We start from the raw sequence: 15,923 nt of genomic DNA on the forward strand, positions 1-15,923 counted from the left end.
AGTGCTGCAGGGCCTTATAGCCGCACCTAAAGCTGTTTCGTTCCAGCCTCCCAACCATAGCTTTGGGATTCTACCCAAATGTAATGACTGCAACAGTGAAACATGAAGAACATAGTACAGTTGTGTACACTTACCATAAATGTAGATGTTTGCGTATATTCACTGTTGCAGTCCAGGTTACCCTCCCGCCATCCCCCTGTCATTCTACAGTTTATCTTTCCTTCTCTATCTTCTACAACCTAGTTTATTTGCTTGTAGATGAAGGTAAAGTTTATATTGATGCGTGTATATAGATATATATAATATTGCTACCCTTTTGGTGGCACCTGACATCAAGGGCAAGAAAAACTAAAGAAAATGGCTTTGTTTGCATGTTTTATACTCCTGACGTCATGGAAGAGAAGACAGCAACAGATGCAGGACCCAAGACTTTTTGATTCAGGCCGACTGAGGGCAACCTGCCAGCAAATTACCCAAATGTAATGACTGCAACAGTGAATACACTCGAACATCTACATTTATGGTAAGTGTACACAACTGTACTTTTTGTGCTAGCGTCCCAGGTCCTCTGGTATGAAAGGTGGATGCCCTCTCTTTTTCTTGGAAGAGTATGTTTATGTATTCCCTCATTCCAAAGTCCTGTTCAGAATTCGACAGGACACTCCCACAATCTTGTTGGTGACTCCCTTTTGGGTGAGACAGCATTGGTTCCCTCTTCTGCATTTAGCTAAGGGCAATCATCGCAAATTACCTCACAGGGTGGACCTACTCACCCAAGACTAGGGAGATCTCATCCAGTCCCTACCTGTCCACTCTTCATATTCCACATAGACACCTTTTTTTCTGAGGATTTGCCTAGGATCCTACAGGAGGTCAGGAAACCAAATACTAGGATATCCTACTTATCCAAATGGAAGAGGTTTTCTGTTTGGTGTCACTCTTGTAACCTGGATCCACTTACTGTGGATGTTTCTTTGGTTCTTTCTTATTTGTTCAGATTGCTCAATGCTGGCTTGGCCTGTCCTTCTGTTAAGCTATCTCTGTTTGTCTGCCTTTATCTCCTCCTTTAGCTTCTAGATTTGAAGCTAAACAATTCCTTAAAGTTGTCCTTCATATTATGCCTCCCAGGAAGGCTGTTCTTCCCCCCTGCTTCCTGGGATCTTAATTGTGTTTTTGGGAAGTTGACTCAGGCTGCATTTGAGTCTGTTGCTTCAGCTTCCTTGCATCATTGCTCTTGGAAGACTGTTCTTTTGTTGTCCCTTACTTCTGCAAGATGGGTGTCTAAGCTTCAAGCCCTTATGGCTTGTCCTCCTTTTTTGGAGTTTCATAAGGACAGGGTGTCCTTGCATACTAATCCTCCTTTTATGTCCAAGGTGGTTAATGAGTTGTTACTTAACCAGTCTATTAATTTGCTTACCTTTTTTCTCCTCTGTACAGTCTGCCACTGAGAGGGTGTAGCATACTTTGGATTTGCGTAGACAACTCATATTTTATTGGGATAAGACTGAGTCTATTAGAAAATCTGATCAGTTTGTTTATTTTCATCATAGGTCCCTAGGATTGGCTGTATCCAAGCAAACTATTTCTTTTTGGATCTCAGAGTATTTCTTTTTGTTATTCCTTTTGTGGTAACAGACTTCCTTCTTCTGTAAAAGCTTATCCTACTAGGGGCTGTGACTACTTCTGGTGTTTTTTTTTTGAGGGTTTGAATACTAAGTCTATTCTTGAGACAGCTACCTGGACTTCTGTGCATACTTTTACCAAGCACTACAAGTTGGATAGCATTTCCAGATCTTGAGCTGGTTTTGCTAGGTCCATCCTTCCTGGTTTGCTTGAGGTTTCCTCTGGTCCTTTCTCCTTACAAGTTTCTTCTTGAACTGTGGCACTCTCCCAGATGTAAAGAATACTGCAACCAGTGAATGGAAAGACATAGTACAGTTGTGTAAAATCTTACCATAACAGTAAATGTCCTTTCCTTCACTGCTGCAGTATTCACTCCCTCCTTCCTCTCCCTGGTTCATTTCTCTTCTGGATCTACTGGTTACCTCTTGATTTTCCTTGGACTGGCATTCCTATTGGGACTATCACTTCTGAAGATGGTATGTCCGGCTGCCACATTTATGCCTAAGCTATGTGTGGAGCATATGTGTGACCTTGCCTTAAAGCAACCAAAGGCTTTTTATACTGGCCAGATGTCAGACTACCCTAGGCAGGCAAACCCAGACGTAAAGAATACTGCCACAGTGAAGGTAAGGACATCTACTATTATGGTAAGATTTTACACAACTTTACTTTATGGTCAGTTTACTTACACAGCTTTTACTTTCTGTTCTTACTACCCTGATGGAGCCACACATCTGCAAGACCTGGTATCTTAGTATAACAAAATGTCATCCATCACTAGATAGTTTCAGTGCTATTCATCCCTGCTGTACATCTCCAGGATGCTTTACAAAATTAATCTCCTACCCAAATCAAATTACCTTTCTAGAACGTCACCATCTTCCTCCAAAGGCCTTTAATTAATTTTTTTCCAAATTAGACTCTGGTGGTCTGTATTTGTTAGGCTGACTAGTTTATTTTCAAAAATACCTTTCACTGCTGTGCATTTTCACTTATATTTCAGGCTGTCTTGTCTTGTTGAAATTGTTAGGTTTTGCTAACTAAAGTGGACACACTTTTCTTCAATCAGGAAATGAGGATGACAACACCGCTTAAAAAACAAATTTTATTAATTTTATCATGCTCCATCTTCCCCATATGTATTTGTTGTAACATTAAGGTCTGTGGGGATTTCTTCTTTACCTAATAAAACTCTTTGTCTTGGGTTACTGGAATACTCATACTGTTTACATTCTAAGGCATTATCCTCATTCATACAATTAAAGTTTTGCTGTTATCCCTTCTGTATTTTCCAAGATGCACGCCCCTGTTTCACCCATTGAATTATTATTTTTTTTACATATCCTTTGGTTAGTCACTCCAGTTTTTATCTGCCTTTAGGCACAGATTAGCTGTCTTCAGTAATCGTGCCCTCATTTCACTCAGGTGTAGCTGGTTACACAGCTTCCCAAATAAACAACATAACTTCAGATGACGCTTGTATATTGTAACATACTGTGTGAAGATGAAAATGAACAGTATTCTCCGCTACTGAGAAACAAAACTTTAAGTGTTTAAATATTGCACTTAAAAGTTATTCTGATCTTTCTGGAGGTCAGGGAGTCTGTCAGCATTATAGAGAAAAGGCATGCGGAAATACAGCTGTCAAAGTACCATATCGCATTCTTTGAAGCATTGAATATTTAACACATAGTCTGGTCTATAAAAGCCATAAACATAGAACAATACAAACCTTAAATGGATATACATCCAATAGGATTAGAATATTTACATAATAAGGTCACTTAATTTCATCAGCTACAGTTTCCTTACAAACTTGTTTATATCATGGATCTACAGGTGGTCTGGGGCCCATACTGAGTCTCACCTTGTACTCTCCATTTATTTGCCTGCCTTTTCCCTTCCCTGTATTTGCTTAAACAATGGGAAGGGGGTAGTTAATTGTCATACGTTTATACTAGAGTAACGACCACCAGGGCCTTAGTAAGCCTAGCTATGCAAGTCAACCCAGTTGTGTCCCTTTGTATCATGGGCACTTATTAGGAGGGGCTATGTTAGGAATTTTCCAGAGGTTTTGTGTGTGTGTGTGTGTGTGTGTGTGTGTGTGTGTGTGTGTGTGTGTGTGTGTGTGTTAGTTAGTAAGGGCACTACTGTCTGTCTCTTGTCCATCAGAGGCATGGAAACCAGACCCCATGGTGAATTTCTGATTTCCCATCCATTAGTCAGAGTTATGCTTAAATAGGATTAAGGATGCACTCTGCTTCACATGGATGGGGGGAACCTTTTCCAGAGCATGGGGATCGGATCGTCTGAGACAAATATCTGTCTCGCCAACGTGTCTTAATTTTGTCACAATAAAATCTTAAATCCTTGGATGTAATGGTTCTGATGCTGTTCATTTTGCAGATGTTCAAAAGGTCCATCAGAGCTAGATCCAAGGATGCCTTATATGCCAGGCATAGATCATCTCTCAGTAACCTGTTGGAGACATAACACAGGGATAAGGCTTTGAGGTGATCCGTATATGGCAATTTGTTTATACCCTGGATTCTCCTGGTAAGGAACCTTTGTGGGCTTTCCAACTGTTGCATATTTCTTCAGTGTCCCCTTGTCTTTTCAGCATTGCAGTCTTGATGCTCATCTCCAGTGGGTGTTTGCACAGTTGTTGAGGATTCCAGTCCTTTATGGAGGAGGAGTTTAAAAGTGCTGATCAGTATATGTCTTTGTGGCTTCTGGATAAGAAGCTTTAAAGTAGACTTGGATATACAATCCTGAATGTCATTTTCTTAGCGTGACACAACTACATGGCAGGAATGTATTTCTTTTCTGCCAAGCATCCACACTGAGGTCTTGTTTCACAAAAATTCTGGAGTCACCACATATAAGTTTTTTGTCTGCTTGCCAAACTTATCAGAGCCCTCTCTGTGATTTCACATGAATCAAAGTGAGATACCATCTGCTTTGCTTTCTGTCCATTAACTATGTGCCTGGGGTAAAACAAAGATGCTGCTCCCTTTCTATTAATAGTACCTGAGCAAGAATTCCAGTCCACTCGGATAAAGTATTCTGCACATAACCTTTTGGATCTCAACTTTCATTCCTCTCTAGCAAACCCAATAGTCACAGATTTCTGTGGGCTCTGTCCTGAAAAATCAACTAGTTTTGCTTCTAACTTCTCCAACTTGATTTTGTTATTTTATATATAAAATAATATAATAATAGCATGTGTCAGTGTCACACCTTTGAGTTGGTTATTGAATTTGCTTGTTGAAAAAGTGCCTGCTCCACCTTTTCAAATCTTCTCCCTACACTAGTAATGTAACAGTCTAACTTTGATGCAATTGAATTCAACTTTAGCAGTGTGTGATGAAACAAGGTGTCAGACTTCTTTGACACTTTGTCCTTATCAGCCTCCATCTGTGTAACAGTAGAGATCAACATTAGATTGATTGCACTGTTCATCGTTACAGTAAGCACTTGTGACGGTTTCTCACTTGAAAGCAGGCTTATTACCTCCTACTTTCCATTGTGAGATATTCAAATGAGCCACGGAATACTCAAAAGACCTTGTTTGTAGGCATAGGCATTCTGACCTGATTTTGGAGGGGCTTTCACCATTGTTAGCCATTCTCTTCACTTTAATGTACTGGGAGTATTCAAGAACAGATGCGTCTGCAACACAACCATTACTGGAAGTTCCTGTGATGTTGATGTTTAAGATACAAGTTTGATAAATTGAATTCAGTAAAGCTGGGCTCAGACAAAAATTGCTGTGGGCCTCCTGTGTAGTTGATCATCTGCTGCTGCCTCACCTCATTTTCTGATAGAGACCCACCTACCTCCAGACCTAATCCTGCATTCGTCTCAGACTGGAGAGAAGATGGAGGCCTCACAGCATAGTGCCATCCTTTTTACTGACTTACCATACCCCACCAGACATGCAGTTACTTAATATCATCAAGTCCATGAATGATTGCCTATGCATGTCCCAGTAATTTTAAGTAAGGATTGATACTGTAATTTCTCCACTGGGGTTTGTCAGCTTATGGAAAAAAAATCCCCTCCCTATGTGATAGGTGAACTGGAAAAATAAGTTTTTTTTTGTGTTCTCCCAAGTAACTCCTTAGATGTTGGGTTCACTACTCAAACCCAAGTCACCTGGGTTACAGTCTGGGTTCCATTCCTTTGCACCATGGAGTTTATTATACTGCCTGGTCTGCGAGTAGATCTGTGGTTGCAAGAAGCGGCCCATTCGCCTTCCTCCCCACACCTTATGTATTGCTTTTTCTTAGAGCAGAACTAGAGAAGGATGGAGGTAGAAGTAGTACATTATGGTATAGAGGAAGGGGGTTAAAAAACCTGCAAAATGTTTTTTTGGGCTGCACAGTCTGAACCATTGTGGCTTAAGTCTTGCAGCTTCCTGGAGCAGATTTTTACACACAGATAAAGTTATTCTAAGTACCAGTGGATTTTGTTTAATTGTTTGCTTCAGCATCTGTAGAGTTACTTGAAATGGACTAAAGTAAGACATTGTTTTTAATGGAACGTAAGTGGTTCATTTTGAGTTAATCTAGATATTTTACCATTTGTGTCTAGATCATCATGGAATCCTGCAATATAGCTTTTATTGTGCACTTGACTGAGACATCAAGTTTATGGATTTTAGTATGCTTTCCTCAAGGGATGCTGCCAAATCACTTCAGTTACTGTCTGTCATGGTGTTAGAGCTGTTTCCCCATAAGATGATGATCTTCGTGTTTCACTGTTGCAATCATTACATTTGGGTAATCTGCTTGTAGGTTGCACTCAGTCGGCCTGATTAACAAAGTCTTGGGTCCTGCATCAGTTGCTGTCCCTTCTTCCATGATGTCAGGGGTATAAAACATGCAGCCGATGCCATTACATCAGTCTTTCTTGCCGTGCGGTGCCTGAAGCAGAAGCAGTTCGCAAGTGTTGGTTGGCCGACTCCTGAAATTTTCGTTTTCAAGTTTCAGAACCAAAGTCTTCAACTAAAAGCTAAGTACCCCGTTGGGGAAAGTTTTTCTTGCTCCTTACTGATGTCTATAAAAGTTAATAATTGCATTACTTGTGGAAAGCAAATAATTCATAAAGATTTTCATTCGTACTTATTCCTTGCCTAGGCCCTGACCACGATGTACCTTGCTGTGCTGTCGGTTTTGTGCTTTATTTAATCAGCGCACTATCCGTCGTCGGTATATTTTTGCCTCTAAATATTTTGGTTCTCGGTTTAATTATCCAGAAATGTCGGTTAGCTATCCGATTACCGGGATTCTGAAAAAATGCAAAGATAAAGACAGAGACAGGTCGCCGAGGTCCAAAACTGCTGACGACGCTTCTCCTAAGCCAGTCGCCAGTTCGCTGGTACTCAGTGAGGCACTTTCGCAGCCCCTGATACCCACTACTTCTGATTCACAGGCCTCTACTGAGACCCATTTGGAGTCCAGTATGCTGCGGGATGCTTCAGCTATGGAACCCACGGATGTCTCTACCTTGGATAGAGGTCTGGAGCCGCTGCGCAAGCACCAGCTTCTGAGGGTGTATTCAGGCCTACGGACTTGCATATTAAATCGACGCCTCCTTCATTACCAAGGCCTAAATCTTGATCCATTTCTAAAAAACCGACGCCCAGGCCTCTATGCCTAAAAAACAAATAAGAATGGCTGAATATCTAATAACTCTAATCAGGGGTAGCCAACCCCCCCCCCCCCCTTCTAAGAGGCCTAGGACTGAGCTTGATTATGAATCTTCTTTTCAGGATTCTGTTTTTTCTGACTCTTCTGATGACCTGGATTTGTCCTTACCTATTTATGAGGATTCTGATGCAGAAGACTCTATTCCCTCTGCTTCCCCTCCTGAGGATTTTTCTTTTGGGGAAACCTTACATACTCTAAGGGAGCATTTCCACTGGGAAAGCCAGGAATTTTCTGATTCAAGAAAGAGGCTTAGGGATTTCCTTCTACCTCAGCATAGGCCTTTGGCTATTCCTCCTGTACTAGACATTGTTGATGATGCTTTCTCAGAATCCAGTTTTGCCCCTGATTCCCTGCCTCCTGCTCCCAGTAAACCTGACAGATACTACAGGGTCCCTGAGTCCCACAAGTTCCTTTTCAAAAATCCTATTGCAGATCCAGAGACTATTTCACAGGGGCCCAAGGGCAAAATCCTACCCCTTCTGATAGAGACTCCAGGGCGCTGGATAGATGGGGTAAAAAGGTTTACACTTCAGCAACATTGGCCATTAGAGCTTTAAACTGCCAGTTTCATATGTTAAGATATCAGCAACATGTTATTGGACTGCTTAAACAGAAAAATGATGTTGATTCCTGACTGTGTGGAAAATAAAGACTTAAGGATTTAATGCATTCTGCTGAACAAGTTGGAAAACATACTTTGCAATGTGGTTTTGATTCATTAGCGGCGTCTTGCAGGGCTGCTGTTACTGGGTCTGTGCTTAGAAGGCATGCTTGGCTTAAGGAGCAATCTTTGCCTGATCATGTTAAAGTTAAATTGTTGGATGCTCCTTTAAATCAGGACCGCCTGTTTAGCAACAAGTTTGAAGAAGTTCTTAAAAAGATGGAAGATAAAACTAAATCTATGCAAACTGTTAAAGATTTTTTACAAGTTCAGCCTCCTACTGCACCCAGGGTATTCACAAACTGCCTAGCTCCAGTTATTGCATTTTGCAGGCAAAGTAGTATTCAAATATATCCAAACCTGGACGATTGTCTAATTCAGGCAGAAGGCCAGGACATACCTTTGAATCATCTGGCCTTTGTAAAAAGGGTACACCATAAGTGAAAAGAAATCACAACTGGTACCCTGTCAACAAATTACATTCCTTGGAGCAAGCTTGAATACAACTTCCCAGATGGCTTACCTCTCGCCAGAAAAGCAAATTCGTTTCACAACCTACTTCAAACAAGTGGCCACAAAAACCCTGCTATCTGCAAGACAAATACTGCATGCCATGGGGTTCATGGCCTCCTGCATTCTTCTAATTCCATATGCAAGACTACATATGAGGAAACTACAGTGGTATCTAAAAAGCTTATGGTGTCAACATTCTCGCAGCCTTGTCCAATTGGACAAATTTTGCACAAGGACTCCCCACAAACAAGCCTGGAAAGTGGATGCTCTGTCCTTCAGCTGGAAAAAACTGTCAGTCTATGCCTTTTCCCCCTCTGCCTCTGCTCACCAAAGTACTACTAAAAGTCAAACAGGACAAACCAAGGATGATTTTGATTGCTCCAGACTGGCCGTGCCAACACTGGTACCCCCTCCTGCGCAGTGTGTCACAGTTATCTCCATGGCACCTGCCTCAGACTCCTTCCCTGCTGTCTCAGCAGGAGAACCAGAATCTGCACCCTCAGCTTCCAGCACTGAAGCTTGCAGCCTGGCTAATTACTTAAACTCTCCTTTACCATCCCTCAGCAAACCTGTGATGGATGTCATTTTAGAGGCAAGGAGGCCTAGTACTAGAACATCTTATGCTGAAAAATGGAAAAGATTCTGTGCCTGGAACCACTCTCAAGGGATGAGCACAGCAGCGCCCAATTTACCTCAGATTTTACAATACTTAGATGCTTCACAAGGGCCTGTCTTTTTCCACCATTAAAATCCACGTCTCAGCCATTTCAGCTAATTATAACATGGAACCACTCCTCTTCTCTCATCCACTGCTCAAGCAGTTCCTCAGAGGGGCCAAAAATTTGAGACCACCCAGGAGAGCTCCAACCCCAGCCTGGGACCTTAACTTTGTTTTGGAGAAGTACACTCTACCTCCTTTAAAGCCAGCTGCTGTTGCAGACTTAAAATTTCTTTCTTGGAAAACAGCTTTCCTTTTAGCAATCACTTCAGCTAGAAAGGTATCTGAATTACAGGCCCTTATGGCAGTGGAGCCTTTCATCATCTTTCATGCAGAGAGGGTGTCACTCAGAACCAGTCAATCCTTCATGCCCAAGGTGGTATCCAGTATGGCTCTTAATCAGTCCATTCATTTGCCAACCTTCTTTCCCAATCCACAGAACAAAGGGGAACGGATACTGCATTCCTTAGATGTGCACAGACAACTTAGATTCTACTTGGACAGGACTAAACCTCAAAAGAAATCTAAACAACTGCTGGTAGCATTTGCTGTAGGGGCAGAGGGGGAAGGCTATTTCAAAACAAACCATTTCTAAACAGATAAGCCATTGCATTAATTTCTGCTATAAGCACCATGGAAAACCTATCCCCCAGGGGATCAGACCTCACTCCACCAGGGCTGCATCTACTTCTACAGCCTTTCTCAGAGGTGTTCCTACCAGGGACATCTTAGAAGCTGCTACCTGGAGTTCTGTACATACTTTCACCAAGCATTATAATTTGCCAATTTTCTCTAAATCCAGAGCTGGCTTTGCCACTGCAGTCTTGCAGGGCCTTATATCTGGCCCTAATACTATATAAACTCCTCTTCCCAACCATAGCTTTGGGCATCTAACCAAATGTAATGACTGCAACAGTGAAACATGAAGAACATGGTACAGTTTTGTACACTTACCATAAATGTAGATGTTCAAGTGTATTCACTTTTGCAGTCCTGGTTGCCCTCCCTCCTGCCCCCCTAGCTTCTTTTGGCTATACCTCTACTTTCATTTACTATGCTTAAAAGCCTTTTTGGTGTATTTGCTTTTTTGTTGGAGGTATATCTTTGTGCTTTTATGTTTAATTGCTTCCCATTAGGGGGGCACCTGACATCTGGGTCAAGCAAAACTGATGTAATGGCATCGGCTGCATGTTTTATACCCCTGACAACCTCACATCATGGAAGAAGGGGAGAGCAACTGACGCAGGACCCAAGACTTTCTTAATCAGGCCGACTGAGGGCAACCTGCAAGCAGATTACCCAAATGTAATGACTGCAGCAATGAATACACTCAAACATCTACATTTATGGTAAGTGTACACAACTGTGCTTTCCTATTGATTGGTGTATTTTTAATGTATTCACCTTTATAGTGACCTTGTAATGTTTTCATTTTGATTTTTTTTTTTCTTCTTCAGGTACTTTGGATGGGGAAAAAATGAAGCAGAAATAGATGCATATTCTGACCTAGGCAATATGCCCAGAAAGAAAAGGAAGAAAAAACGACATCAGTGCAGAATGGAAGAACCTTTGGAAGTGCCTCAGAAAAAGAAGAGAAAACTGGAGAGCCAAGATACAAGTGAGGATTTGGAATGTACCCTTCCAGATCTGCCCATCCTGAAGAAGACCGAACAGACACAGGATAACCAAGGTAACCAAAAATGTCAGCTTTTCATCAGATATTCTTAAAGAAGTATTATTTAGCTACAGACAAATATTAGTCTTCTGGCCAGATGTCTGGAACAGTTGGGCATCCCCTTACAAAGGCACGATAATGCCTACCTACCTTGATGTAGAAGGGGACATCATTCTCTTACCAAGGTATGATGTTACCTTCCATACCAGGGATTTTTCCAGGAAACTGTGCTGTAAAGGACAGCATAACACACGCTATCTTCATTTTTTGTTTGTTGATTTGTTTGAATGCTTATATGTTTACTCAGTAGTTTGGCTGTTTCTGGCAACGATGAAAGACCATTAAATGCCCATTTGCACTTTGACTTTAATTCTTTTGCAATTTATCAGCCAACTACCACCAATATATGATGACCTCTCTGGCATCAGTGAGGTTGGAATGCCACCACTGCCACCCATTATACCACTCGGGTACATGAGAGACCATTCCTACAGTCCTTTGAACTTCCCCAAATAGTCCGTTGACTACAAGAGTGACAGTCTCTCAAGTCACACCACTATTACCCAACAGGGTAAAGTAGATGTTCCTATTGATTGGTGTATTTAGATATGTTACCAGTCCATGTAACTCCGTACATCACTCGGCGCATTGCAGGTGCTGCGAAGAGCACTACTGGCTGACATCAAAGATTGAAACAATACTAATTTCATGAACTTTAACCATACTTTGACTTAGGAATGGGGTCCATTCCCATCATGGTATTACCCAAAAGACTTGGAGAAATTAAAAGGTTAAAACAAAAAAACATGCACACTGATCAGGAGGAATAGTTATGGGAAAATGCATTCTGGCCACGAGCATAAAGGGAGTATGCAGTGCTTCTTTGGGTGTAAGCTTGCATCATCTGTAACCAGACTAGGCTTATACATTAACCACTTACAGAACTGAATCTTTGGCTTAGAGCCATAGGCCCCCCTTTAACCACTCTGTCAACAGCAGTATATTCTAGTACATCTTACCCAAAGTAACTGCCTTTCAGCGAAATTGTTATTCATGCACACGCACAAGCCCATGCACAAATTCCCAGGGAATTATAGAAGAATTCTCCGATCCCCTACTGTTTTCTTCCTGGTATGTTAGTTATACCACCTCTCTAGGTTATTGGGCTACAGATCCAACTTTCCAGTTACCATGCCACTCTTGATATAGTCAAATATAAGTTATAAAAATAATGCCTCACTGGAAATGTGCTGTAATGATCTGGCCTTAAAGACAAATGACGCAGCTTACTAACCAGCAGTTCTAAGTAGTACTCTGTCCTCAGATAAATAATGTATAACTAATTACTCAGCCAGAAGTTCAAGTAAGTGAATATATGAAAACTTAAATAATAAAGAAATCAAGGCAGTGGCTCAACAAGCTGCTGATTGATGGCAAAACCATAGGCAGCAGCTGTAGAAAAGACATCAGCTGCATCATAACCACTTTTCATGGAATGGCGAGCCACTTGAGAAGAGGACCCTAACAAAGAGGGACCTGAAGCCTTTGGTTTTGTGTTAAGGAGATACTCCTGGCTTCACCTTCAGCCTGTGCCTGATGACATCAAGACCAAGCTGATGGATGCTCCATTTGACAATAAAAATCTCATTGTTTCTTTTACTGTTGAGCTTTTTAAATGCCTTCAGTAAAAGTTTTGTTTCTTCTGTTCTCAAATTTCAGAAGAATTACCCTCTAAAAGTCTACCTTTGTCTGTAGATAGTCTCGCCCTCCTCCCAAGAGTAAAAAGGGTGCTAGAAGAGCTCCTCCTGCTAAGTCTACTCAGACTCCTACAGCTGAAAAGCCTCTTTTTCCAGACAGGCCAGGTTCTAACTATCTTCTTCCCTCCCTCCTCAGCCAAGTTCCTGTTTCTCTTAGTCTTTCACTGTCCCTTCCAAATTGGTTACAGATCACTCGGGACTCTAGGGTTTCTTCCATCATTTGCCAGAGGTATTACTTGGTTTGGAAACCCCTTCCTCCTTTTTAGGTATTCCTCAACCTCCTCAGGAACAGCTGCCCTTTTTTCTGGATATTCTTCAGAGTCTTTTGTCTGAAGGAACCATCCGAGCAGTTTCAGCTTCTCAAAAAGGGAAAGGATTTTATTCCAGAATGTTTCTGGTTCCCAGGAAAGAAGGCACCTGAAGACCCATTCTGGATCGGTCCCAGCTCAACACCATTCTGAAGGTTCCATCCTTTCGAATATTATCCCTTCAAACCTTGTTTCATTTTCTTCTTCCTCAGGCTTTCCTAGTCTTTCTGGATCTCAAGGATGCCTGTCTCCATATTCCTGTTCATCCCCCTTTCAGGAAGTGTTTACATTTCTCTGTTGCTTCCTTGAATTTTCTGTTCTCTGCTTTGCCCTTTGGCATCTCCACTGGCATCTCCACTGCCACAAGGGTCTTCACCAAATGCCTTGCTCTTGTGATTGCTTTTTGCAGGATAAGGGGAAATATAGCTCTTTCCTTATCCAGAAGACCTGCTCATTCAGGCTTCCTCTCCAGAGATTTTGCTTCAGCATTTTCACTATACTATTTGTCTTCTGCAAAGCCTAGGGTTTACAGTGAACTTCCAGAAATCCTGCCTGACCCCTTCTCAGGATTATGGTTTTCTCGGGTGCAAGCTGCAGACCATTCCAATGCTGGCATCCATGTCTCCTTACAAGGCTTTGACTCTGATTGCATTCTTTCAATCCCTTCTTCCTCTGGCCTCCATTACAGCCAGAGTTTCTAAGGGATCTGGGATACATGGCTTCCACCATTCCTATGCTTCCTCTGGCCAGACTCCATATGAGAAAGCTTCAGTGGTTCCTGTAGTCAGTCTAGCTTCAACTTTCACATTATTTAGACTTTTCAGTTCTTCTTCTGTCATGTCTCAAGTTAGAGCTTCAGCAGTGGATTCCTCACCTGTCCCTCAACCCAGGGCTCCCTTTTCAGCCTCCAGTCCCCACTCAGGATCTCTTTTCGGATGCCTCTGATGTGGGATGGAGAGCTTCCTTCGGCCCTCTGAAGTGTTCAGGGCCTTTGGTCTCTTCATCAAAGGAAGGACCATATCAATATTAAAGAGATGAGAACTCTTCTCCTGGATCTTTACGCTTTCCATCCTCTTTTCCTTCCAGGGCCCCTCAAAATCTTTCACAGACAATACCACAGTAATGAGTTACATCAGAAAGCAAGAGGGGCACAGTCTTACCTCTTGTGCAGACTAGCGCTTCAGGTTTGGGATGTAGCTGTCCAGTATCAGGTGATTCTTCAGGCTGTTTATATTCCTTTAGATCAGAACATTGTGGCATTGAGCAAGTCCATAACACAGACTCAAGAGAGCTTCACATAGATGTCTTTTTGGACATTGTCCACCAGTGTGGTGGCACTCTGGTAGATCTTTTTGCCTGTCATCTGAACAGACAACTTCCTCTCTTTTGCACCAGAGTCCCATGTCCTCTGACTTGGAAGATGGACTTTTTTCCTGGAAGGGGATGTTTCCTTATACTTTCCCTCTCCTTCCTCTTATACTAGAGTTCTTGTTCAAGGTAGAATAAGACTCTCCCAAAATCATGTTGGAGACTCCCTTTTGGCCTAGACAGCATTGGTTCCCTCTTCTTATGCATTTGGCTAAGGACAATCCTCACATGTTGATTCACAGGATGGACCTAATTCCATAAGACAAGGGGTCTCTCATCCATCCTCACTTGTTCACTCTTCAACTGAAGCTGTGGATGATAGGGTTTTGATCTCTTTTAGACACCTTTTTTCTGAGGACGTGCTTTGTGTTCTGCATGAAGCCAGGAAACTCACTGACAGGAAATCTTATTTGTCCATATGGAAGAGATTTTCTGTTTTATATTGTACTCAGAACCTAGTTCAGCTTTCTGTGGAATTTCCTTTGGTTCTCTTTGTGTGTGAATTGCTCAATGCTGGGTTGGCATACTCTTCTGTTAAAGTGCACCTTTCAGCTATTTCTGCTCGTCTGCCTTTGACTTTGGCTTCTAGATTCGAAGTCAGACAATTCCTTAAAGGCATCCTTCATATTAGGCCCCCCAAGGAAGCTTATTCCTACTTACTGGGACCTTAATTTTGTCCTGGAAAAATTGACTGACTCCTTTTGAGCCTGCTGCTTCAGCTTCCTTACATTGCTCTTGGAAGACTGTTGTTCTTTTGGCCCTTCAGCCAGGTGGGTGTCTGAGCTGCAGGTAGTTATGGCTGTTCCTCCTGTTTTGGTTTTTCATAAGGATAAGTGTCTCTTCATACTAATCCTTATTTTATGCCCACAGTGTTTAATGAGTTGTCTCTTAATCAGTCTCTTCATTTGCCCACTTTTTCCCCTTCTCCGCAATCTGCTAGTGAGGCAATTCTTCATGTCTTGGATTTGTATAGACAAGTTGGGTATTGTTTATGTAAAACTAAAGCCATTTGTAAATCTGAGCAGCTTTTTATTTCCTTTTATCCTAGATCTTTAGATTTGGCTGTTTCCAAGCAAATGGTTTCATCTTGGATATCCAAGGCCATTTCCTTTTGTTACTCCTTTCATTGGAAAAGCCTTTCTTCTTCTGTTAAAGCACATTCTATTCAGGCTGTGGCTTCTTGTGGTGCCTTTCTCAAAGGTTTGGATACTAATTCCATTCTTGAGACAGCTACTTGGACTTCTGTGCATACTTTTACCAGGCACTTTTAGTTGGATGCTGTATCTAGGGCTAGAGACTGATTTGACAGGGCTATCCTGCATGGTTTTGTTCAGGGCTCTGCTGGGCCTTCCTCTTCCCATCTTCCTTCTTAAGCTTTTTTATTCTGCCTACTGTGAAGAATACTGCAGCAGTGATATGGAAGGACATAGTACAGTTGTGTAAAATCTTACCATAACAGTAGATGTCCTTCTCTTCAGAGTATTCGCTCCCTCCCTCCTACCCCACTTTTCTTTCTCCTTCTGGATGCACATGTTACTCCTTTCTTCTTGGACTGTTGTTCCTCCTGGGGGCTCCTCAGTTCTGAG

General features: G+C 42.0%; 1 protein-coding gene across 1 annotated transcript in view; it reads left to right on the plus strand.

The window, feature by feature from the left end:
- The window catches only part of LOC122800225 (ubiquitin carboxyl-terminal hydrolase 36-like), a 1,786,736-nt gene that overhangs the window by 1,685,199 nt on the left and 85,614 nt on the right, over positions 1-15,923 (plus strand). The window contains exon 16 of the mRNA XM_044069718.1: positions 10,687-10,919. Coding sequence (XP_043925653.1) covers positions 10,687-10,919 — 233 coding nt within the window. The remainder of the gene's footprint in view (positions 1-10,686; positions 10,920-15,923) is intronic.

Source organism: Protopterus annectens, chromosome 4.part0 (assembly GCF_019279795.1).
Source record: "Protopterus annectens isolate FY-2018-M chromosome 4.part0, PAN1.0, whole genome shotgun sequence".
NCBI classification, from domain to species: domain Eukaryota; kingdom Metazoa; phylum Chordata; order Ceratodontiformes; family Protopteridae; genus Protopterus; species Protopterus annectens.